Source organism: Rhinoderma darwinii, chromosome 4, assembly GCF_050947455.1.
Source record: "Rhinoderma darwinii isolate aRhiDar2 chromosome 4, aRhiDar2.hap1, whole genome shotgun sequence".
In the NCBI taxonomy this organism is placed as follows: Eukaryota; Metazoa; Chordata; class Amphibia; order Anura; family Rhinodermatidae; genus Rhinoderma; species Rhinoderma darwinii.
This window is the reverse complement of record NC_134690.1, coordinates 394,375,581-394,402,257: the sequence shown is the minus strand read 5'-3', so window position 1 is coordinate 394,402,257 and position 26,677 is coordinate 394,375,581. Positions and strand designations below refer to the sequence as shown.

At 44.7% G+C, this 26,677-nt stretch overlaps 1 protein-coding gene across 1 annotated transcript; it reads right to left on the bottom strand.

Annotated features, from left to right (window-relative positions):
- Window positions 1-983: 983 nt before the first annotated feature.
- On the bottom strand, window positions 984-25,501 carry MTARC1 (mitochondrial amidoxime reducing component 1). The gene is made up of 7 exons (XM_075863362.1): window positions 25,164-25,501; window positions 18,153-18,326; window positions 16,481-16,646; window positions 15,335-15,475; window positions 2,107-2,171; window positions 1,957-2,028; window positions 984-1,336 (listed from the first exon to the last, which is right to left on the bottom strand). Exons 1-7 carry the CDS (start codon window positions 25,391-25,393, stop codon window positions 1,210-1,212), a joined length of 975 nt encoding a protein of 324 aa, XP_075719477.1. The 5' UTR covers window positions 25,394-25,501; the 3' UTR covers window positions 984-1,209.
- Between the last annotated feature and the right edge of the window lie 1,176 nt (window positions 25,502-26,677).

Sequence of the window (26,677 nt, the reverse complement as noted above, 5' to 3'; positions counted from 1 at the left end):
TATTTTCATATATTCTCGGTTACCCCAAAAAATGGTGAGAGGCCCTCACCTAAAAAATGAGGGTAGAAGCAAAAATAAATATTTTGCCCAGGGGCCTCCACCAACATTGATCCAGTCCTGGATACTAGCTTGACTTTAAATCCAGAGAATATCCTTCTCCTACAGACACAAAGAAGACTCAATTTTGCCAAACCAAATGTTCAGTCTCCAAAGTGTCAAGGGAAATTTTTGGGGTTCAGTCTTATTACAGGGAATGAACCTCAAATTTTGAACCTAATAAAGGAGTCCTTGTGCACACTGTTACAACTCTCACCAGATAAGTCGACCATTGCACTGTAAGCTGGCTCTATCTAAACTGAGGTCCGACGTCTAAGGAATCTCTAAGTTCTTTACTCAAGAACCTCTGCAAAGGCTTATGGTCTCATCTGGTCAGATTCCCAGGTTGCGGTCTGCATAGTCACCGATTGGGGGAGGGTGCGCTGCTTGGGAAGTCTGGCTTCGGTCCTAACTTAATTTCAGAACCTGCTCCAGAGGTAGATACCTGGAGAGTGGACAATGGTGCGACAAAACCAAAGGAGAAGGCAAAGAAGTAACCAGGGAACAAGCCTACAAGTAGCAGGCGACGGAACCAGAAGGAGCAACATAATGCGTAATCCAAAGTCAAAGTGAGGGTCAAAATGCAGGACAGACAGTCTAACAATAAGAAAATGTACCTAAAATACACAGGCAATGGTCCACAGCAGGATGCCATCAAAACCAAACACAGCCAGGCAGCTGTAAACAGGGAGCGAGCAGCCACAAGCGGGAGCACGGCCATGGATCGGGCAGAGATGAGTTAACAAGGTGATCCATTGAGACCATTTTATTAACCACTGGGACACCAGTACATTAAAGATAGTGTTTTAGGCTGCATTCACACATTCTGTTTTTGCCGTGTTTTGATGCTAATATATATATATATATATATATATATATATATACACACACACACACACACTTATTTTTATTTTTTTATTTTTTTTAAATACCAACAAAATTGCTACAAAAACTGTCAAAACAAGAACACCACATTTGAATACAACCTTACAGTTTAGGGCGGGCAGACAGTTTAACAATTTTTCCTAATTAGTTAATTTAGAAAACACAGAATTTAATGAGTCAGGATTAAAGTCTCCTGATTGGTTGAAACAATAGGCAGACATTCAGTGTTCAGTACGTTATCTTGTACACCGGATCCCCAACTCTTAGTGTACCCCTCCTCAGCACCTTCAAAAACTGACCAAACAACGGAGACGATTTGTACACCTCTCGATCCACCTGGTCACAGAGGCGATAACTGTAAGAAAAATAAGGGTGTTTATGGCAGTGACATGGATCATTGCTGAATTATTAACACTCCTTACAAAAATGTCATCAATGTACCTATCTGTAAGATGTATAAATTATGAATTAAAGTGGTCTCCTACCCCTCCCCCATGCCATTCTAACTATATTTAGAAGAGAATAATCCAGCTTCTGTCCTAGTTTGATTGTAGAAATCACTGTCTGCAGGCAGTAGATGTCCCATTCATTAATTACATAGTGAGATGTGGTCCGATCACATCTAAATAAAAAACACCGCTGTAATCTACGTTATAGCGTCGATCACATCATGTACAATATAGGCCACTTATAATGTGGTGACAGAGCCTCTTTAAGTCACCTAGAGGAAGCAGTCTGTTTTCTACTATGGTCACTGAATCTCCCACCCAGTGCTACGCAGATTTGCCAGACGGCGCATACCGGAAAAGTATCCATAGGGCTGCATTTATCCGGCGGATGCCAAGAGACTGAACATCCTGCAGAGCGGTATAGGTCAGTATACGTTTAGTTTGGTTTTTTTAAACATTGGAGCAATAAAAAGGTGAACAAAATTTGACCAGTATTGTCATTGTGTCCCCCGTTAGAGCCACAAACCTGCGCAGTGTTTCCAGAGGCTCCTTCATATTAATAATTCCAGTGTTGGGATCCACAGTGGTCAGGATACATCTGTCAAACAAAAGACACTAGAGGTCAGTGAACCCATTCATAGTAGCATTGATTCTCGAGAAGATGGAGAACGCTGACCTGGGACAAGGCATGACGCGTTTCAGAGTCACCTGACAGCCAATCTGTATTTCCTTCCAGGTGTCCTGCAGATCAACAAGAGAAAATGTCATGAGTAAGAGAAGCAACGACCCTGAAAACCAGAAACGGGGAGACAAAAAGGCGAGCGAGAATCTCATCCATTATGTAAGGGAATGGCACAAACAACAATTCCCTAAAATAGCAATTACATACTGCACACTTGTGCTTGCAAGGTGAGATATTTAAACACACGTGAAGCGGGTAGACTCCCCCTCAGTGATGCCCGTTGGCCTTTGCCTGTAATGGACCCGAGTGAATCCAAGTGAGGCAGATAAGAGCCCAAAGGGAACAGCACTCAAAAAGGCAAATAGGGGCATGTTCACAAATAAAGACTTGCAGTGTACCAGTATTTATTTCCTGATGCTTATATAGTGCCAACACATTTCTCAGCACTGTACAGAGATTCAAGAGTTAAACCCCAAAACTCCTGAGTCACGAGCAGCAGTGCTTCTCAATGCGTTATCTGAAACGTTAGACAGCTCCACTGCTGAATCTGTGGTCTAGTTTCTCTAGATTTTTGCCTCTTTGGATTCCTTGCCTTGATTGGTTTCCTATATAAGCCTGGACCTTGCACTTCCTCCTTGTTATGCTATTCAGTTTCCTGCCTTTAGTCTAGTTACTTGCTGCCTTTCTACAATCCGTTGCTTATTTGTTACCGAACTTGGATTGCATCCTGCCCATGTCTCTGCCTCACGCTACATATTGTTTCCACTTATCTGTGTACCGAACTTGGATTGTTTCAGACCACGTCTCTGTCTAATGCATCCAACGGTTGCCGTTTATCCATGTACCGAACCAGGATGTTACTAGACTACTCTTGATATGATCACCCTCCTGTTTAATGGTTTCAGCCACTCTATTCCGATTCTACTACAGACCATGACAGATTGTCGTCACTCACATCAGTCCCTGTCGTCAATGGAGGATCACAATCTGATTTACTAATCTGAGACCGGAGAACACTAAGAAGGCCCACTCACAGGGTCAAGCTCATGTTGGAGAATGCCCCGTGTGGTACCTTCTGTTAGCGGTCCCCTACCCAATTTTGTGTACAGTCATAAAAGTACAAACAACTATACCATATAGTGTCTAACTATAAGCACCATATAGTATGGTGCCCAAATAACAGTGCCATACATTGGTCAACTATCGCTCCAATACAATTGCCTGAACAATGCTGTATAGCACCACCACCACAATACACTGCAAACATAATATATTGTACAGCGTCTAAAAATGCAGTGCCACACAATGTAAATGCCGCCACACAATGCACAAATAATCACAAAATAAAGCGACAAAACAGCGCCATACATAAAGTAATCTAATAACGGTTATACAGTTCATGGTGGTTGCAAGTCTACGTGCAAGGCCATTTATAGCACCCCCTTCAGCAGGGACAGCTTATGACACCTGCGAGACCACACAGGTCGCTAACCACTAAGGTCGTCCCTGCCCATTCAAACACAGAGAGAATAAAGATTCGCATTCAGGATCCAAGTGCAAGACAACAGTAAATACTTGCCATTGCCTTTAAGGCTGGGTTCACACGACCTATTTTCAGGCGTAAACGAGGCGTATTATGCCTCGATTTACACCTGAAAATAGGGCTACAATACGTCGGCAAACATCTGCCCATTCATTTGAATGGGTTTGCCGACGTACTGTGCAGATGACCTGTAATTTACGCGTCGTCGTTTGACAGCGGTAACACTGCAGGGCACCACTTTGCCACGTAATTTGAGCCGTTCTTCATTGAACTCAATGAAGCACAGCTCAAGATTTACGAGCGTCTCGGACGCCTCGCAAAATGCGAGGAGGAGCTTTTACGGTTGAAACGAGGCAGCTGTTTTCTCCTGAAAACAGTCTGTCTTTTCAGATGTAAAAAGGCACTTTGTGTGCACATGCCCTAAGGGTCAAGGAAAACAGTGTGTATTACGTGCGGTAAAACCGCAGCGTAATACAGTACCAGCGTAGTCAATGAGATTCCAGGTGTATTCATGTACACACTACAGTATTTTTCTGCACGTAAATTGACTTGTGGTGCGGATTTTAACATTCGTCTTGCTTTTCCACTTGCAAATTGTATATGCCTAGTGCCGAGGGGGGGGGGGGGAATCCCACCAAAATCCGCAGCATGAAAATGTGCCAAAAAACACATCAAAATAGCAACCACACGATTAGGTGCGGTTTCGGTGCGTGTTTTCGGCAGCAAAATATGCAACGTGTGCATGTAGCCTGAAGGGCTTCTCTCAATTAAATATTACATTTCCCTGTCAGATTAAGCAAAACTATTTTACAATTGGAATCATATACAAAAAAAAAAAAAAAAAAAAAAAAAGCCTCTACGTGTAGATATTTGCCCCATACTTGTTATGGCGCCCCCTGGTGTTCTTTGGATTCCCTTTCAGAACATATTGTGCAGGCCAACCAATAATAAATCGGCACACTAGAAGCGGCTTCCTATCACCCGCACTGGACACACTGACCCACATTTACTACGCCAGTCAGTAAAGGAGGCAGTTGAAGTGATTCATGGCAAATGTATTAAACCGCGAACGCCTCCTAATAAATTTACCGCATTTTGAACTGTTTTACAGTCAGAAAACGGAATCTACGCCTGCTGTGAGCAGACCTAGATTTGCGCCATTTTCTACTATTTTTCTGATTAAATTTAGGCCACGCCCCCTTTTCTAGTCACTGGTAGAGATCGCTGTTGCTTTCTGTAAGGTTACATTCACACGACAGTGAATCAAAATGGCCATTAAAAACGGATCAACGGTCAGATTTTCATGGCCAGTTTGCATCAGTGTGTCTCTTAAATTTTCATTCATTTCCAGTCCATCTGTCCGTTTTTCATGGCCGTTAAAAAAAAAAAACAAAAAAAATGAATTTGATGTCAGACTTTTTGTCCCAACCTCCTAAAAACACCCAAAGGAAGGTCACATATTCACCTAGACACTATTTACAGACCCCCACTGTACATTATGCCACACAGTCCCTACACTTACAAATGCAGCGCAGCCTTCTTCAGGTAAGGTCTAGTCTTCACGGGTTCTGAGAAGGCAGCACGATGACACACTCACCGACGCAGCAACGCCTTCTTCAGGTGAGGTCTTGTCTTCACATGATCTGCGAAGAAGACGGCGCGATGACGTCATCGCATCGCTTTCACAGAACCTGCTAAGACTAGAGACCTTACCTGAAGAAGGCGGCGCTGCATCGGTGAGTGTATAGGGCATCACGCCGCCGATAGCCAGCAATAGTTCCTTTGCCTCTTCAATCCCCACGTCACAGATCAGTTTTTACATGTATTGACAGCCGTTAAAAACTGATCCATTGACTTCTATGGGAGCCGTCTGGCCGTTAAAATGCCCAAAACCAGGACATGTCCTATTTTTTGACGGCAAATATACGGCCGTGTGAATACACCCATAGAACTTCATTGTTCTGAAAACGGCCGTGTGGCAGGCCTTAAAAAAAAAAAAAAAGGCAGTGTGCCTTTAAACACAGGAGCAATTTTTTTTTAATTGTGAATAATTCCAATTTTACAATGTCCTGTTTTGACTTATCCAACAGCGAAATGTAATATTTAATCGTGGAACAATTCCTTTAAATTTCAATAGGGTCAGTGGCGGATTAAGAAGACCATGGGCCCTGGGCTGTTACCCAAACTTGGGCTCCCCTTCTCCACCGCCGCCCTGCCGCGCCGTAACTATTGCTAACACCGCCTTTTTGCGCAAGCATTAACAAATGGGTGTCACGATTCCCCTTTCACAGGGCTGTGTCCCTACATACTGACAGTATCACACTGTGCAGGGACACATCCTCCTGACAAGGGGATTGGTAACACCAATTTTTCTATCAGTCCTGGACTGCACAAAGACATTATGTGTAATACAAGGATTTCCTATAATAAACATGTCAGGAGAGGTGACAGATTCTCTACAAATCCAGTGACTCACAGGTGACGACGTCTCAGATGCTAGTAGTTTTTTTTCCTCTTTTCTTCTCCATCCGGTCCAGAGCACATGACGACTTCTCCTGGCCATGACCCATTTCTGCAGCCCTTAAATATAATATCACCATGCACTGCACCCCTGACTATAATTGTGTCACACACTGTAAAGTAAAGCACCACATATACAGTGCCCCCTGTAGATAGCGCCAACCCCCCCCCATGTAGACAGCACCACACACACACCCCCTGTAGATCGCGCCACACACCCCCCCTGTAGATAGCGCCACACACATAATCCCCTGTAGAATGCGCCACACACACAACCCCCTGTAGAGAGCGTCACACAGCCCCCTATAGATAGAGCCACACAGCACTTGTATATAGTGCGACACAGCGCTCCCTTCCTTATATATAGTGCCACACAGCACTCTCCCCCTTGTATATAGTGCCAAACAGCGCTCCCCCCCCCCCTTGTATATAGTGCCACACAGCGTCGCTACAGTACAGCCCTGGGATGACATTTTATCCCATATGACTGCTGCAGTCACATGGGGTGAAACATCATCCCAGGAGGCCGGCCCGGACCAAGAAACAGAATTCTGGGCAAGTATAAGATTTTTATTTTTTTCTAAATTGCGTTTTTACATAAGATCGGTTATTTGTTGCGGGTTTTACCTCCCCATTGAATTAAATGGGGAAAACCCGAAACAAATGAGCAGCGTTTACAAAAATACAATTGACATGCCACATATTAAAAAACCGCACCGCAGGTAAATTTCTGAGCTTTTTATTTCCCGCTTATTATTTACGCAGTGTGTGATGAGAATTGTTCACATCTAATCTACTCTGCTGCTACTGTATTAGGGCTTGTCCACACTTAACGGAATTGCTGCGTATTTTCCGCCCGGAAACACGCAGAATACAGTAGTGGCAAAGTGAGTGAGATTTATCAAATCTCATCCAGACGCTGCGTAAAATTTCCGACCAGACATTTTGTCCTGCGGTGCTTATTTATCGTACTGCAGCATGTCAACTCCTGCTGCGGAAAGTGGAGCGAATTGCTGTTTTTTTTCGCAGGAGACGTTGAGAAAAACGCAACAAAATACGCACCATTTTCTGCAGCGGAATTGCTGTTGAAATATATATATATTATATATACACACACACATTGTGTATATATATATATACACACATACACACACACACACACACACACACACTATATACATACACACACGACAGACACACATGAGTATGCACATTATACACATATAAAGTACACATTGTAAACACACATGCACTTACCTTTTATGCAGGATATTTGTGAAGGGCGTTCAGCAGGTTGATGTGGTGGGAGTCTTCACACAGAGTTTCTCCTGCTCACAGCCCGATACAGAGCCCGCAGACAGTCTCCCCTCCCCCATGTCTCGACTGCTAGCAGCAGGATGGGAGATGTGTAGAGATGGGAAGGGGGGCTGGAGGGGGAGTTTCAGCACAGACCACGGCTGCTAAGCAGGAGCGAAGCTCACCTCATGACAGGTGCGGTCCTGGCACCGGGGCTCCCTCCGGTGCTTGCGACGCCACTGGGCATGAGGGGGTTCGGGCGGCCAAATGATAATCCGCCACTGAATAGGGTCATCGGAAAGTTTAGCGATAATCACCTTATCCCAAAACCAACCAGGAAACCCTGTTATCTTATGTCCCCCATCCCTCCCTGGAGCTATTTAAATAATGAATGTCATTTTCTACTATTCTTTATTCATTCTTAGGCCTCATGCACACGACAGTAATTATCATCCATTTTTATTGGCCACAGACACCTTTCCGTATATTTACTAATGTGTGTCTGTGCGGTAGAAATGATCCGGGAAAAAAAAATAGAACATGTCCTGTCCTTGTCCGCAATTGCGTCACGAAGTCTATGGGCACTTCTGTAATTGCGGACGCCTATGGATGCGTATCCGTATTTGCAGACAGTAAAAACCACTACGGTCGTGTGCATGAGGCCTTACGCAGGATAAATATAGTTCCATACTTCTACCCCTAGATGGCGCCATCTGACTGAACCATAAGACGTAGCCCCTCACCCTCCACAGGGCGTCATAAGGCGAGATTTACTTTCATCAGGAGACTAATTCCCATTTCTGTTTTTTCTGGATATCTTCAAGTGATATTCAAACGCCTTTATTCTTTTTTTTTTTTAAATAGTAAATCATAAGCAGAACTATGTAAAATTGGTGTTGCCGTAATAGTCTTTACCTGCAGAATAAAGTTGACATGTCACCGTATGGTGAACGACCCAAAAATGAAACCCCCCCAAAAAAAAAAATAGCAATTAGACCTACCGGTAATTGTATTTCCAGGAATCCATCATGACAGCACTACAGGAGGTTGCCCTCTTGACCTCTGTAGGGACAGGAAGACAGAGAGGTTAAAAGGCCCCTCCCACCACCCACTTGCCAGTGTTTTTCAATTACTACACCAGGATGGATGCAACCCTATTTTATTTCTAGGGATAATAACTGACATGTTAAATGCACAAATCAGAATTCAATAAGGGAGGGAATATAATGGTGCTGTCATGATGGATTCCTGGAAATACAATTACCGGTAGGTCTAATTGCTATTTTCCAGTACATCCCTCATGACAGCACCACAGGAGCAATACCAGATTATAATGCTCAGGGCGGGACTATGGATTGGAGGACTTTCCGTCCAAAACTTAAATCCGTATCGGACAGCACATCGAGTCTATAATGTTTGTAAAACGTATGATGGCTTGACCAAGTGGCAGCTTTGCAGATTTGGTCAATAGAGGCTTCTCTTCTTTCTGCCCAGGATGCCGAGACTGCCCTTGTTGAATGGGCTCTGATGCCTTGTGGGGCACATAGTCCTTGGGACTTGTAGGCTTCTTGTATGGTGGTTTTTACCCATCTCGCTAGAGAGCCTTTTGAGGCTTTCTTTCCTCTATTCTTTCCCCCGAATAGGACAAATAGATTTTTATCTCGTCTCCAGGAGGAGGTTCTATCCAGATACTGAAGAATTGTTCGCCTGACATCCAGGCAATGGAATTTTTCTTCTTGTTGGTCTTTTGGATCTGGATAAAAGGAAGGTAGAATTATTTCTTGTTCTCTATGGAAAGCGGTAGATACCTTTGGAATAAATGAGGGATCCAGCTTTAGGATGATCTTATCCTCTTGTACTTTTAGGTACGGTTCTATGATTGACAGAGATTGGATTTCTCCAATCCTTCTTGCTGAAGTAATAGCGACTAAGAATGCAGCTTTTAGAGTTAAAAAATGCATACTAATTTTGTCGAGCGGCTCAAAGGGGGGCTCACAAAGAGTCGTTAGCACCACATTCAAATCCCAGGTAGGAACTGATTTCTTTAGGGAAGGTTTCAGTTTAGAGACCGCTTGGGTGAATCTTCTGATCCACCGATGTTCAGCCAGAGGAGTGTTAAAAAAATTACCTAAGGCTGAAATCTGTACCTTTAAGGTACTAGGGCTAAGTCCTTTTTTGAATCCCGATTGTAAAAAATCTAGGATTTTTGCAATGTTGGGAGAAAAGGGATCTGGTCCTGGGATTCCATGCCAGGAACAGAATTTCTTCCAAATCTTTTGATAGATTTTTGAGGTAACTTCTTTATGACTTGATAAGATAGTTGAAATTACCTCGTCTGACAGACCGTGGTTCCTCAAGATCTGCCTTTCAGGATCCAGGCTGACAATTTCAGAGTCTCTATTCCCTGGAAGAATAAGGGACCCTGGGAGAGAAGATTCTCCTTGACTGGGAGCATGATAGGATCTTCCAACGCTAGGTATTGTACGATTGGAAACCAACTTCTTTTCGGCCAATAGGGAAGAATAATGATGAGCTTTGTCAAATCTTCCTGGATTTTTCTTAATACCATTGGTATTAGAGGAAACGGAGGAAAGGCATAGGCCAGATCCATGTCCCAGTGTTGGGACAATGCATCTACTCCCAATGGGTTGTCTCTGAGATTTAGGGAGAAGAATGTCTCTACTTGAGTGTTTTTCCTCGTGGCAAACAGGTCTATTTGTGGATAACCCCAATTTCGGGTTAGGCAACGAAAGACTTCCTTGTTTAGGGACCATTCTCCTGGGTCTACTTTTTCCCGACTCAGGAAATCTGCTGATAGGTTCTCTGAGCCTTTTAGGTGGACTGCCGTGACTGATAGGACGTTTTCTTCTGCCCAACTGAAAATTTGTGCAGAGAGGCCCTGAAGAAGAGTGTGTCTTGTTCCCCCTTGATGGCGAAGAAAGGACACTGCTGTCGTGTTGTCCGATAAAATTCTTATATGCTTCCCTTTTATGGTGGGTGAAGCTCTTATAAGTGTCTCCCATACAGCTCTTAGTTCTTTGAAGTTTGAAGACATCATCTTCATTTGACCAGTCCATGTGCCCTGAAAGTGTTGGTCTTGGATTACTGACCCCCAGCCGTGTTTGCTGGCATCTGTGGTAATCACTACATAAGGAGAAGTTCTCCAGGGGACTCCCTTGTCTATGTTGTTTGTGCAGAGCCACCACAGGAGAGATGATTTCACAGTCTCGGAAATTTGCATTTTTAAATTCAGGGAGTTTTGTTTTCGATCCCACCGGGACAAGATCAGATTCTGTAAGGGTCTGGAGTGAAATTGGCTCCATGGAATAGATTGGATGCAAGATGTCATCATTCCCAACATCCGCATACATTCCCTTATGGAACAGGCGTCTTTCCCCCAAAATTTTCTTACTTCTGCCAGTAGGAGTATTTGTTTCTCTCTTGGGAGGAAGGAATGTTGAAGGGAGGAGTCTAGCAGTACTCCTAAGAAGACCTTCTGTTTCTGGGGAGGAAGACTCGACTTCTGAAAGTTGATTATCCATCCCAATTTTTGTAGTAGGGAAAGAACCTGTGACTGATGACTGACTAAGATAGCAGGAGTATCTGCTGTCAACAAGAAGTCGTCTAGATATGGGATAATTACTATACCTTGACTTCTTATGAATGCCATGATCTCTGCCATAATTTTTGTAAAAATTCTGGGGGCGGAGGAAAGGCCGAAGGGGAGGCAGACAAACTGGAAGTGGAGAATGGAAGGACCGTCCTGAATTGCGAATCTGAGGAATCTCTGGTACGCGGGGTGGATAGGAACGTGATAATACGCATCCTTTAAATCGATCGTACACATTGATGCCTCTTCCCTTATTAGAGGAATAGTCGATCTGATAGACTCCATCTTGAATTTCCGATAATTCACCCATTTGTTTAGGAACTTCAGGTTGATTATTGTCCTGTAGGAACCATCTGGTTTTTTGACCAAGAAGATTTTCGAATAGTGGCCCTTGCATATCTCGTTGTGGGGAACTGGGGAAATGGCTCTCAATCTGAGTAATTTCTGGACGTCCTGGATAAGTACCTGATGAAGATCTTTTGCTTGGTACTGGGTTATTAGGAATTTCTCTGGAGGAATGGAGGAAAATTCTATTTTGTATCCTTCTTCTATTATCTTTAGAACCCAGGGGTTCTGGGTTATTCTCGACCATTCGGGATAAAATTGTAGGAGTCTTCCCCCCACACTCTTGGCGTCATTGCTTTGAGGGCTGGAATGAATTATTTGGGTTAAGGAGATATCCTCGACCCCTTTTCCCTTTGGGGTAACTCCAGCGACCTGACTTCCCTTTCCAGCTGTAGTTCTGTGAAGTAGGATCCCTCTGTTGGCGAAATCTTCCAAATTGAGGGGGTTTTTTTGGTTTCTCTTCAGGAAACCCCTTTTTTCTATCTGTTGCACTCTCCAGTATGTTATCAAGGAGAGGACCGAACATCAGAGACCCTGTAAATGGGATAGAACACAACTTGTTTTTGGACTTAGTATCTCCTGACCGCATTTTGAGCCATAATGCTCTTCTAGCAGCATTTGAGAGCGCCCCATTCCTGGCAGCAAATCTAATAGATTCTGCTGAAGCGTCTACCAAGAATCCGGTTGCCATTTTTAGTAACGGTAGAGATTCTAGTAGCTCTTGTCGTGATGTCTTCATCATCAGATGGGTCTCTAGCTGGTTTAGCCATATGAACATTGCTCTTGCTACGGATGTGGCCGCGATATTAGTTGAGATCAAGGCAGAGGAAGATTCCCACGCTCTTTTTAGTAGTCCGTCTGCCTTTCGGTCCATGGCGTCCCTCAACTGAGAGGAATCTTCAAAGGGGATTGCGTTTTTTTTAGCAACCCTGGCGACTGGGACATCTACTTTTGGGATTTCATCCCAAGGCTTAGTGTCCTCTGGATCAAAGAGAAGTCTGTTCTTAAAATCTCTTGAAATGAAGAGCCTTTTTTCTGAATCTTCCCATTCAGTTGTCACCATTCTTTTAAGATTTTCGTTTACCGGAAAAACCCTTGTTTTCTTTCCCGTTAGACCTCCAAACATCTCATCCTGGATGGTATGTGGTTGGTCCACTTCGGGAATATCCATAGTTTCCCGTATTGCTTGAATTAGGGTATCAGACATCTCGGAAGAGAAGAAAAATTTTTTCTCTTGAGTGGAAGAAGTTGAAGGTAAGAGTTCGTCTCTTTCTTCTAACTCATCTTCCGATAGGTAATAACACTCCTGTTCAGAGTCCGACCCCTGAGAAGGAGGCCAATATTTTTGATCCACTTCAATCCGTGGTCTTTTTGCCCGGGAGTGTGAGGGAGTTTCTTGCGGAGGGGCGAGGGAGGCTACTGACTGACCCACTTCCTCACGAATCCTAGTCCTAAGTTCGGACATGAACGTTGGTTGTTCCTCCTTTAGTATTTTGGCAATACAATCCTGACACAATTGTTTTTTATGGGACTCTGGCAATTTTTTTGCACAAGTCGCACATTTTTTAACCTTCTTTTTATCAGTTTGTCTCTGAGAGAAATCTTTTTCCTAGAGAAAACAGAAGGTAGGTAAAGTATGGTGTACATACATAAGGGGTCATACCCTTCCCCAAGGGTGAGACTCACGTGACCCTGGGACATATCTGGAGTTCCATCAGGACGAGGAAGTTCCATATCGCGACAGGTAACAGGCAATGCAATATGCAAACCACAAAAAATAAATCCAAGTTAGAGTTATCAGCTCTAACTACATACCTGTGCGTGTCCCTTTAAATGCGGGCGTTTTGAATTTCCCGCCTTCCAAGATGGCCGCGGACCGGAAGTAGCCCGACGTCATATCCGGTCGGCTATTCGTCCAGCGTGTACCTGGAGTGCAGCCGCCATAGCCGGCGCTAAGGCTTGCTATGCGGTGCAGCGAGGATCCCTGCCGGTGCGTCCATGCCTATGGAGCTGCCGGTCCCCGCCTGGTCCGCGGTCCGGCCGAAGCCTGCTTGGGAAACCCCAGCCCCCACACACTACCAGAACCCTGCCTAGGATTCCTCCGGTAGGTGTCTTAGGGAGGGAGCTAAGGGACCCGTCGTATGAGGGGTGTTAGCCTGGGCTTTAGGGGGAAGAGAAGGGGGAGTGCACGGACCCCCCGATCTTGCCCCCTGCCCGAGTTTTTTCCTGCACTAATACAGGAGCGACGCTCTCTGCTCCTGACCCTTGTGGGGACAGGAAGAACACTGGCAAGTGGGTGGTGGGAGGGGCCTTTTAACCTCTCTGTCTTCCTGTCCCTACAGAGGTCAAGAGGGCAACCTCCTGTAGTGCTGTCATGAGGGATGTACTGGAAAAATGGATGAATACCTGTTTTTGTCTATTCCGCCCCAGAAGAAGATTTTTTTCCAGTACATTATATGGTACATTTAATTGTGCCTTTAAAAGGACATTGTCAAAGAGGAACCCCCATTTTTCTGTAGCCAGTTCCGGCCTTAGGGGTGTGCGACCTTTGCGAGTGCACAGGGCACTGCAACCTCCCAGTATGTAGGGGGCACCACTGGGCTCTGCCTCTGCTCCTCATTACACACACTGTGGAAACAAGAGCCGAGGAGGAATCAAAGTGTTTTAACTGAGGTGTCACATAGGACTGCAGGTGACATGTACTACATTATCTGCACGGTGTATATATATATGGGTATATTTGATGTATTTGTATATGTTCCGGTCAGTGAATTTGTGTGCACGTGTGTGTGTCCATATATACATTATGTGTATGTCCGTATATTCCAGAATGTGTGTGTATAGATTTGCCTGTTTGTCTAAATGTGTCCCTCTATGTATGTACAGTATTTATGTTCCAGTATGTGCGTGTCTATATATGTGGTTCATTTTTTGTCTGTGGAGGGAAGCAATAGAGAATCCCGCACAGGGTGCAAAGCAACCTATGGCCGGCCCGGTCTGTAGCACACCCTCAGAACATGGAGATTACACAGCAGTAATAAGCAGTGTGTCTGGGAATCCAGCACTGGGGTGAGACTGTAAAGCCCTGTTCACACAGCGTCATTTTTGCAGCAAAACCCGCCACAAAATTCCACTTCCCATTCATTTCAATGGGAGTCGGACACTTCTTTTTCCTGCTAGCTGATTTTTTCAAATAACGGGAAAGAGAAGTGTCCTGCCCGATATTCGGGCAAATTCCACCCGAACCTCCCATTGAAGTCAATAGGACGAGGAATCTTCCGCCGACTTCAGGAATGATTCCGCAGCAGATTTTGCGCGGGACCAGCTACGCAAACTCTGCCGTGTGAATTGACCCGAACACTTACTAGAAGCTACAGCAGCGTCTTAGTGTGTCTCTGCCTCTCTCTCTACTCCTGCTCCCTCCCTCTCCATAGACTATGGGCAACTCTAACCTAATCCTTCAGTGAGCTGATTGTCTGTCTTGTCTTGAAGAGATGGATTTAGCAGTAAATTCTGAGTTAGTGTACAGGTAGTAGGAGGGGAGAGAAAAGGAGTCGAAAAATTGGAGAACAGAGCAATGTTCTCCATAAAGTTATATTACAAAGTTGATTTTATGCGCTTGTACTGCTGATTTATGAGAAGGCTGTTAAAACAAGTGACCATTTAAATTATAAAATTCTGCCTGCAGCCACCACTAGGAGGAGCTCACTGCATATTGATTGACACCGCTAATACTAAACTCAATGGGAGCTGTAAAAATCTCCATGCAGTGAGCTCCACCTAGTGGTGGCTGTAGGCAAACGCTATGACGGTGTAAAATTAAGCAGGGGAAAAAGTTCATTACCGGACCCCTTTTACCATTGGCCCCATAGCAGTCACGTGAATATTATAAAAGTAAAGATTCTTACCTCCGCAAACGCTTCACATCCAGAAATCACAATATTAGGACGGAAGTTCCTAATTGATACTTTTTTTTCCAGTTTGGTGTTTAGATGTCCAAGTGAGGCTTCAGAGAGCAGGAGAAGGGGGGCAAGATCAGGATACGCCACCTGCAGGACAGGTCGGGAATAACAATCAAAATGAATGACCACAGTTTTTACATGAGAAGCGAGATCGAGACACACACACACACACACACACACACACACACACACACACACACACACACACACACACACACACACACACACACACACACACACACACACACACACACACACACACACACACACACACACACACACACACACACACACACACACACACACACACACACACACACACACACACACACAGTCTTCTCTAGTCACATCCAAAGCTGCACTTAGAATTCTTCCTTTTTATTCGTGCTGTGCTGATAGATTTGATCTTTAGGAGGGGGGGGGGGGGTTACATCCAATTACATCTCCCACATTGCACCACAACAAGACATTGTGTTTACAGACACTAAACCAGCATGGACAACTTCTCAGGCCTTAAAACAGTGACGTATATAGAGGGGGGCAAAGTAAAACATTAGGCCCCTTTCAGGTGATGCTTGAAACCACCTGAGACAATAATTCCTAGTCCCCAGAGAGGTAGCTAGACTTTTCTTTATCAGGTGGGCCATCCCTGTATGTAAAAACTATTGCCAAAGAAGATTAGATTGGGCACCATATTTGTAGGACCCCCAATGGGCTGCCTCTTTGGAACGTACAGCCCTGCCTGAGAAAAAAAAAACAGGGAAAAGGCAGGATTGTGAATGCAGCTCTGGAGGAGAATGATGTAGATGTAAAGTATAATAAAGCAAAGTAATTGCACAGTAACCCAACATTACCCGAGCAGCAAAGTGATGATGAAAGCTAGATCAATGCTCCTTTAAGGGTCTCACAAACCTAATCTTTTAGATATAGGTCTCATGTTGATGGGGGGAGGGGAGGGGGCTCTTACCCCATAAGAAAAGTAAGTGAACATTTTACAAACCCCCTTACAAAATCACTAGTCCTGTATATTACTTCATTACCTGCTCAATTATCTGGTGTTCCCCTTTAACTTCCACCCTACCACTTTCTAACCTGATCGTCCTCGGTGTACAATGGATACTCATTCTTTGGGTTCCTGAGCTTCATTTGGTCTTCGAAGCAAACAAGACGATAAGTCTGAGAGCTCTTCAAGAAACTGGTCATCCAGTCCGAGGCTTCAGCTCCACAGTCTCTGCCCTGAACCTCATTGCCATGAACTCTGACAGGCAAAAAGAAAAAAAAAATGGGGTCATGTGCAAAAACAAATAGTATAATGAAGCCAACTGGATGATTAGGGTTGTAGTGCAAGGTCTGATTTGAAAATAAGAATCAACATCTGATGACCCTCACGGGTAATTCCACAAATTTTGCATTATATTCCTAGATGACATATATTGAACGATCTGTATGCAGTAAACTCCTAAGCGCCCCCTAGTGGTGGCTGCCGGCAGACATAATTATTTTATTTGCCTCTGTCTATGCAGGAGATTTGGAGCTCTGTATCAGAAAAGTGGAGCTCCCACCGCTATTTAGATATTTGAAGACATTTATAAAATCACAGAATGTTGGAACTAAAATCAAAATGATGATAAAAAGGTGGAGATTCCCTTTAAAAGGCAATGTGGATCTAGAAAAAACGAACTAAAAAAATACTCCTCTGAATATTTATTTATTGTTTTTTGTTTTTTTTTATATTAAGTAGCGATTTATCTCCCGCAAGAACAAAGGATCGGGCAACCAACATGCCCGATCATTCTTTCCACTCACAATCTGCCAGAGGGAGAGGCCGGGTTCTTCCAGCTTTCATCTAAGGTGTATGGGCACCCAAAGTCATGAAGACTAATATTCGACTATAGGAAGGATTTCTATGTAATAATTGCGGCTAAATTTGATATACCCAGTTATTACATCCAGAGAACAGTTACTTACCCGTGTGGATTAGAATTCTAAAATCAGTCTAAAATATATGCAATGACAGGGGGTACATACTTTTTTTTTTTTACAGCTCTGAATAACTAGGGAAAGGCTGAAGACTCCAAACAGCTGCTTAACTTCTGAATACATCATTTCTTGGGCCGTTGTTACCTTAAAGCGCCCCTCTTGTCTATGGGCCAAGTCTGGTATTGTGGTTCATTATCATTCAAGCCAATGTGGCTGACCTGCAATACCAGTAATCTCACATGCACAAGAGTGGCGCTGTATCTTAAAAAAGAAAAAAACAAAAAACAAAAAAAAGTTTTGTAATGCTGAACAAACCCTTTAAGGCCGGGTTTACACGAGCATGTTCGGTCTGCAAAATACGGACCGTATGTCGGCCGCATTTCCCGGACCGAACACACTGCAGGGAGCCGGGCTCCTAGCATCATAGTTATGTACGACGCTAGGTGTCCCTGCCTCTCCGTGGAACTTCTGTCCTGTACTGAAAACATGATTCCAGTACGGGACAGTTGTCCTGCAGCGAGGCAGGGACTCATAGCGTCGTACGTAACTATGATGCTAGGAGCATGGCTCCCTGCAGTGTGTTTGGTCCGGGAAATGCGTCAGACATACAATCCGTATTTTGCAGACCGAACATGCTCGTGTGAACCCGGCCTAAGACGTCCTGAAGATCTGGTGCCACTCACCTCCCAAAATGGTGGCTGGGACTCAGGACCTAGATTTGGACTACTTTTAATAATAATGTTGTGGGGGTGATGGTTTGATCCGGAGTCCTTAGATCACATACTTGCATGTAAGAACTGCGTTCGTTTTAGGAAGATTCAGTGGGATTTGCAGATCATCCATTTCTGGGGCACCGAGAGTTAAATGACCTTTGTCACAGGTCGCCGTTATCAGTACCAATCGTGGCTCCTGTCGCGCTGTAACATAAACTTTGTCCTCCTTTACAACAAGCCAATGCCTGAAATTAAAAACATTATTCGTGGATTATGTCAGAAAGGAACAATATATATATATAAAAAATGTTTTTGTTTTTTTTAACTATACCCAGAAGAAAAACTTATAGGAGTTGTAGGAGATCTGCTTTTTTTTCTCCAGATCAACACCATTCAAGTGCATGGCGATGAGCTGTAATTCCAGAGTAAGCCATGGACAGGAGTGGCGCAGTTTTTTTGGAAAAACAAAGCAGATCATTTTTGTTAGAACTCTTTTTTTGCGGACATGAGGTCTTATATTTTGCGTGTCGAGGTTTTTTTGGGGTTTTTTTTTTTTATAGAATTTTGTTACATATTGTTTCACTTTTTAAAAAATAAATAAATAAATTAAAAAAAAAAAAAAATCGGAATGCGCAAAAAAAAACAACTTTACATTTATTGCTAGGATTGTAATGATTAAAGGGAAGGTGTCACGAAAATATTTTTTTTTTAATATAATATTGCTTTTAGTATGTTATTAAAATAAACGTTATTTATTTGTGTTTTACTTTTTTTTTTTTTCCATCTCTGTATGTGTCTATTAACGACACATACAGAGATGGAATACGGCACATACATCCCCATAGAGAACGCGAACGGGAGCCGTTCCATTCACTATAGCGTACGCCATCTGTGTGGGAACGGCGCATGCGCCGCTCCCACACATTCCAAAAGGAAGGTCTTCGGCAGAGCGACATCCGGCGCCATTTTAATGTGGACCGGAAGCCGCGGCCGGACAGTAAGATGACTACTTCCGGTCGCGGGTTCCGTCCATATGTTCAGAAGCAAGGACTGGGAGCGGAGGCAGCGGCAGGAGCAGGTAAGTTATGTTTGTGTATGTGATTTGTGTGCATGTTCGTGTTATACTGTGTGATTACCACTGTATCTAATCCTCCTACACTGTGCATTCACTCAAAACATGGCGGCACACAGTGTAGGAGGTTTGAATATTCAACCCCCTCCTTTCTCCTGGCACTAGCCAGGAGAAAGGAGGGGGGATTGTTTGAGTACACTAGAGCGAGTGTCTTCTCCAATTTTGCAGCATAAAGCAATGAGGTTGCTTTACCACATGCCAATGCTGCAATTTTGGGAATTGCTCCCTCTAGTGACCAGCACATGGAAATGTTATAAATTATAATCTAATTTATAATATTTCCTGACTTGTGAAAAAATTTTAAAAAAATCAGAACAATATGTAATCATTTATATACTAACTAACTGTTTAACTAAAAAAAAAAAAAAAACAACATTTTTCTAGCGACATTCCCTTTAAGGAGATACAGAATGTGTATTTTTATTATATACTATACACACGGCTTAAAATTTATTCACATTTTGTCCTAAAAGGAGACTTTTTTCCATTTTTTTTATTTTAATTTTAAATGCATTACTGCCTGTGCGTGTAAAATGCCCTAACAGGAATCACACAAGACAGCCCTGGGGCCATTGTCATGTCCAGGTCTGTCTCTTAAAACAGGCAGCCCCGGCAATCTCTATTGCCAGCACTGACAATCAGATACCAAAGGCTTCAAACATTTAAATCCCCATTCGCAGGACATTATTAAGCCCTGCCAGTTACGCCCACAAAATAGCACTGAAACACCCACTTTACGGCACATTTGCATAAGCCACGTCCCATTGTGATCCATTTTGTGGGGCGGTTCAGCAAAAAACGGGAGGGTTGGGAACTATGCCAAAGAGAACCCCCTTCCCTAGTTTTATCAATCACAGCCCTCCCTGTGGTTGATCTCGCAAGCACAACTACTGCCCTCATGATCAAAATGCCGTAAATGTATGGCGCGGGGAGCGAAGAACAAAGAGCCCAGCACCTTGAATTTACTGCGCTTGGCACTAAAGTGTTAAAAGTTAGGGAGTCAGCAGTGTCTGGGTAGATCAGAGGCATTCAGTCCTGGATTATTGGCAGCTATGTGTTTGACCACAGGAGCCATCTGCTGCCTATGTCTGCCCTGATATGAAAAGAGACCTCTCTTGAAATTCCTTTTCCCATTTTGGGGTCCATAAATAAAAACAGAAGAGAGGTAGCTTGCTCCAGTACTGTTCTACCTATAAACAGATGGTTTGGAGTAAAATTTCAACCTTGAACAATAAGAAACAGTTCTAATTTGTACAATCTTTCTCACGTCAACTCAACTGTTTACATTCCAGACTTCTGCCTTTACTTTGTGACACAACTGAATGACAGTAACTTCCTGTCAGCCATATTTATTCATAGGGCTAATTCCTCTGTCACCCGGTCACCCAGAGGTTCCTCCCCCTTCCTCTATCAAATCTTCCTGACAGTCTAAGAAAACCCGCTCACTGTCCCTTAGGTATTTGTGGAGCAGGTCTACTATCCAAGTCCATGACATTTAGCTTTATGTCATTCAATCAACAATTACTCTTAGAGGTTCTGCAGCAGATTATTATTACACAAAACATAGAACACCACAAAGGCCAGAAGGGGTAAATTACTAATATTCATGTTATGAAACTGGCCAGGGTTTATCTTAGCTGCTGTGCAATCTGTGTGTGTGTGTATAGACTCATGTGATGAAAGCTTGTTCACCCAGCTTGATCCCAATTCTGATTATAACCCTTCATGTGACACCCCCCCCCCCCTCCTCTAATTTGGAAAACTAGAGACAGAGGCTGTATTTACTATATAGGGAGATGGCAGGTGACCAGATATGGTGCATCTTACGCTGACCATAAATGGCTCAATTTGATGATCGACTGAAAACTGGGTCAAGAGAGGAGGAGCTAACAAATGATCCAACGATCGGAGGTGCCCAAATACTCACAAGGAGATTTTTTGGCATACTGGAGAATATGGGGGGGGGGGGGGATTACTGCTCAGACGCCTGATCCCTTCCTTGGACCTCCTATGTGCCTCCAGTATGATAGAGCTTGCTTGCAGCACAACAGGGTTAAAAAAATTGCCAAATGCCAGCCATTCTGATGGGTAATTTAAATGGATTGTCCAGGAATAGAAAAATTGTGGCTGAAGACTCCCAAAAACAGCGGCACACATGGATTGGTCTAGTATTGCAGCTCAGCTCCAGTGAATGCGGCTAAGCTGCAATACCCCACACAACCTGTGGACAGGTGCTGTTTTTGGAAGCAGGCAGCCATGTCTTTGCGAATCCTGGACAACCCCCTTTAAATGGCATGTCTACCTTTGCAACCTTTTTTTTCTATTGCTCCAACGCACCTAAAATAAAAAGTAACATTGAAAATAGTACGGATTAAAAATCTCCTACAGTTTTGGGTTTACAGCTTTTACAAAGATACGCGTCTCCATGATTACAGACTCCAAACAAACCCTATGAGTAGTCGGATTGCAGCAATTCTGATGAAGGGGGGGGCACAGACGAGTGGAAAATTTTAGGAGTAGTCACGGTGGCTAGTCCCCTATCCCAAGGCTCCCTGGGTTGAAGCAGTGGTAATATATATCTCTTCACATGTGGGGTACTCTGGGGACTAGGTTGTACGAAAATGAACATGACGTGGAAGCCCCGGTGCACCCACTCCAGCAAACCATTAAAAAAAAAAAAAAAAAAAAGAAGAAGGGGAGTGCGGTGAAGCAGAAGGTCCTTGCACGGCTCTCCCCCTTCTCCTTATGGAGCAGGATAACTTTTATGCCTTCTTAGCCTGGACTGGATAGGGGTATAATTCCTGGATGTTGGGGAAGATAGGAACTGGGCTTGAGGCCTATCTGAGTTATTCTCTGAGGAGATGCTCAGGTGGGGCAGCCTTCCTCTGGCTATGCCAGGTTGGACCTCTCTCGTTCACCAGGAGGGGATGGCAGTTTAATCCGGGAAACTCCTTCCTCAGAAAGTTCCAGAAGCCTCTCAGGGAGAGTGTCATGTGACCAACTCCCTATTCATTTATAAATTACCTACACATAAAATCAACCAGTAGATGGCAGCAAAGAACATCCGGCAGACCCCGAGACACTACCTTCAGTATGCAAATAGTAGCAGTGCGAGTTATAAATACATGAAATTAACAGATTCCACAGTACCCAACCGATGACAACACATCCTCAGCCACCTCTCAACCTTTACTACAGCGGCTGGGACATGGTTCCAGGGCACCACATGATCCTACAGTCCTATTCTCCTCCATTTGTCCCCTACTTCTTGCTGTGACTACCCCTTACGTTATCAAGAGCAAGTCACAGATGGGAGAGAGTATGACAGCAGGATCAGACTACACAGGGTTTGTTTGCTGTCTGTTACCATGGAGACAGATAGGTCTGCATAGGAGCTGTATACACAAAAAGTAGAAGATTTTTAAATCAGAACTGTTTGCAAATTAGCTCAAATTTTTAATTGTAGATGAATTAAAGGAACTAAACCCCCCCCCCCAAATGAGTAAATTAAAAAAATGTTGCTGTACTTACCTGTTAACACACAAATATAACATACAGCCCATTATAATCACACGTCTATACCTAGAGGTAGTCAGACCTGAAAATATTTAAATGGAAATTCATGTATGAGAGAACGTATTTCCTGACACACCCCAGGGATCTCATTGAATGACACTGCAGCATTGTAATGGCTGATAGCAGAAAACAATAGCTCACACTGCTTTTCACAGCAAATATGAATACAAACAGGACGCGTTCTTTCATAAATCCTTCCAGGTCTAGCTGGTTATAGGCGGATCGGAGCTTTTAGTAAATATCAGTGACGCTTTATAACAGGAGGGCAATGATGTTATTCAGCCCTAGAATTATAGGCAGGATCGTATGTGGTCACAGGAGACAGCGGAGAAAACCAGGAATCATCTCCCTGGCACAGTTACGACTGGACCAGCCATACCCTTTTAAATGCCCTATTATAAGGCATTCCTAGTCAGTAGGGGGGGGGCTCTCCTTTTTTGGACCCCCCAGTGGAGAACTGCTACAAAGAGGGAATGTGGCGCATCTGAGTAATTTATTCTCACTGGATGCAGAAATGGGCAATGCCAACTGGGAACCCTACTGATGATCATGGGGTCCCTTCTAATAAAGGGTCTGTCCAAGCCTTTTGAGAGGTCCGTACTAGTAATGATTGTTTAGGAGCCTCGTTGGCTGCAGATCAGGGCACCTTCCCTACCAAACACGCAGCAAATCCCCCCCATAGCTGATGGCAAATCCGAAGAAGTTTCTTTAAGGCCTTATGCACAAGATCATAGCGGTGCGCACGGTCCATGATTACGGCACGGACGGTCCAAGGAGTGTTATCGGCGGGCCATCCGCAATCACGGACTGCGCACACACACAAGATGTGCATGGACTTCAAGGAACCCGGACCGAAATTGTGGGCTGTAAAATGACACGTTCTATTTTCTTTGAAGTCTGGGTTCCGGGAAATTGCGAATAGTATGCGGACGCAAACGCACAAAGTATAATCCTGCGCACAATATGGACGTGTAACAGGCACTTGCACTGCACATATCATGCAGGAGCAATGCGAGCCTCAAGCGACTTTAACCTGTTAATGATTGAACAACATACACATACATTGCACAATACAAGTTAAGCCCGTTTTCACACGAACGTGTCCGTTTTGCGCGCGTAAAAAAACAGCGTTTTTCCTGCATTTCAGTTCCATTTGGCACCCGTGTACGGCGCGCGCCTGCGTTCTTTACGCACGTATGTCACGCGTTTTTTATGTCAGCAAAAAAAAAAACTGAAGGGGTTTTATTTGTTTTTTTAGCAACTGGTGCGTGAATCACGGACAGCACACGGATGACGTCCATGTGCCGTGCGTGATGCGCAAAAAACACACAAGAATAGGACATGCAGCGAGTTTCACGCAGCGGACTCACAATGCGTGAAAAACACTGAATGTCTGAATGGACCCATTGAATTGCATGGGTCCGTGCAACGTCCGTTTTTTTAACGCGTGTAACAGACGTGAAATACGCTCGTGTGAATAAGGCCTAAAGGGGAGTTCTCAAAACCAACATTCATCACCTATCTACAGGATATATCTACAGGATAGGTGATAAACGTTCCTGAGCATTTCTTTTTAGTTTGACGATAGAGCCCAGAGAAGATCAATTCAATAATAATGTATCAACTTGTATCATCTGAGATCACAGATCTATTCAATTCTAGGTACTTTGTAGCAATAGAGTAAAATTCCTTTAATCCGGCATCAATGTGACTTGATAAAAGCCGGATTATTAGAGATCGGATAGTCATAGAAAAGTTCACAAATCTCTCTTCAGGAAAACAGGTATAAAAGAAAAAAAACAAAACATAGGGGGGTATTCACACAATGCAGTTTTGCAGCGTGGCCGAAAACCAGACTGCAAGAACATATGCCGATGCGAACTGCAAATTGCGGCAAAAAACGACATGCATTTTTGCAGGCCAGTTTTCAGCCGCATGGCAAAAAAAGTGGCAAAACCGCACCATGTGAACACACCCTTAAACTGCTACCACACCTTTGTTTTTAATCAGAGCAATTTCCTAATCTGTTCTCTCTGCTCAGTCTTCTGTTTCTGGGCTTGTGCTATTCCACATTATACTGCAGTTCTGTGCTGCAAGCAATTGCCGGATTATCAGATTTTCTGGATCATCAATTGTTGGATTTCGGCCACTTTCATAAAACCATAATAAGAGGTCGTAGATCCCCTTCAACCTACACTTTCAATCCAAGACAACGTGCTACATCGGCTGTGAAGTAATCCATAAGGAAGTGATCTGTTCAGCTGATGTAAAACTACAACTCCCAGCATGCTATGATAGTTTTACAGCAGCTGGAGGTCACTCCCCAGGACATGCAGTCCAGGGTGCGGTGAAGTTGGTATAATACACTTGGTACCTGTCTCTGAGTTGGTCTTTTTTCAGTCCATACTCTTTACACTCAGCTTCTTGAAGGGGGATACCTCTACACGACTTTACAGGATACAGGAAAAGCTGGGACACTTCCCCCACCCTCCTCAGCTGCCTTTTCTTTCTTCTTCTAGATAGAAACAAGCAGGTGACGGCCACAGTTGCCCCCAGCCCCGCCACACAGAGCAGGAGAGTGCGGTGCTTGCTGACAGTCTCCATAATCAAGTGATAAACAGGGGCCTGATGAATGCCGAATATAAAGGAAGTGCCGGATCCCTCCCTGAAAATATCCAATAACAACAACTGAGCTTTGAGATCTGCAAATAGTTTGGCTCCTGCCAAGGAGGAGGAACCTCCAACCGGCAACCTCCTGATCTCTGAGGAAATGTAATAACTAAACATGCTACAAACAGCGCTGGAACTGAGCACGCCACACACAGCGCACTAACCGAGCACGCTACACACAGCGCACTAACCGAGCACGCACACACAGCGCACTGACCGAGCACGCCACACACAGCGCACTAACCGAGCACGCTACACACAGCGCACTAACCGAGCACGCACACACAGCGCACTGACCGAGCACGCACACACAGCGCACTGACCGAGCACGCCACACACAGCGCACTAACCGAGCACGCTACACACAGCGCACTAACCGAGCACGCACACACAGCGCACTAACCGAGCACGCTACACACAGCGCACTAACCGAGCACGCTACACACAGCGCACTAACCGAGCACGCACACACAGCGCACTGACCGAGCACGCCACACACAGCGCACTAACCGAGCACGCTACACACAGCGCACTAACCGAGCACGCTACACACAGCGCACTAACCGAGCACGCACACACAGCGCACTGACCGAGCACACCACACACAGCGCACTAACCGAGCACGCTACACACAGCGCACTAACCGAGCACGCACACACAGCGCACTGACCGAGCACGCCACACACAGCGCACTAACCGAGCACGCTACACACAGCGCACTAACCGAGCACGCACACACAGCGCACTGACCGAGCACGCACACACAGCGCACTGACCGAGCACGCCACACACAGCGCACTAACCGAGCACGCTACACACAGCGCACTAACCGAGCACGCACACACAGCGCACTAACCGAGCACGCTACACACAGCGCACTAACCGAGCACGCTACACACAGCGCACTAACCGAGCACGCACACACAGCGCACTGACCGAGCACGCCACACACAGCGCACTAACCGAGCACGCTACACACAGCGCACTAACCGAGCACGCTACACACAGCGCACTAACCGAGCACGCACACACAGCGCACTGACCGAGCACACCACACACAGCGCACTAACCGAGCACGCTACACACAGCGCACTAACCGAGCACGCACACACAGCGCACTAACCGAGCACGCTACACACAGCGCACTAACCGAGCACGCTACACACAGCGCACTAACCGAGCACGCCACACACAGCGCACTAACCGAGCACGCCACAC

What these genes read in the sequence shown, in the direction of transcription:
- MTARC1 (XM_075863362.1), bottom strand. Translation starts at nt 25,393, where the DNA reads ATGGAGACTGTCAGCAAGCACCGCACTCTCCTGCTCTGTGTGGCGGGG. An exon ending in AACGCAGTTCTTACATGCAA is followed by an intron (nt 16,647 to 18,152) that starts GTATGTGATCTA and finishes TTTGCCTGTCAG; the next exon opens with AGTTCATGGCAATGAGGTTC. An exon ending in CCTCTGGAAACACTGCGCAG is followed by an intron (nt 1,337 to 1,956) that starts GTTTGTGGCTCT and finishes TTTTTCTTACAG; the next exon opens with TTATCGCCTCTGTGACCAGG.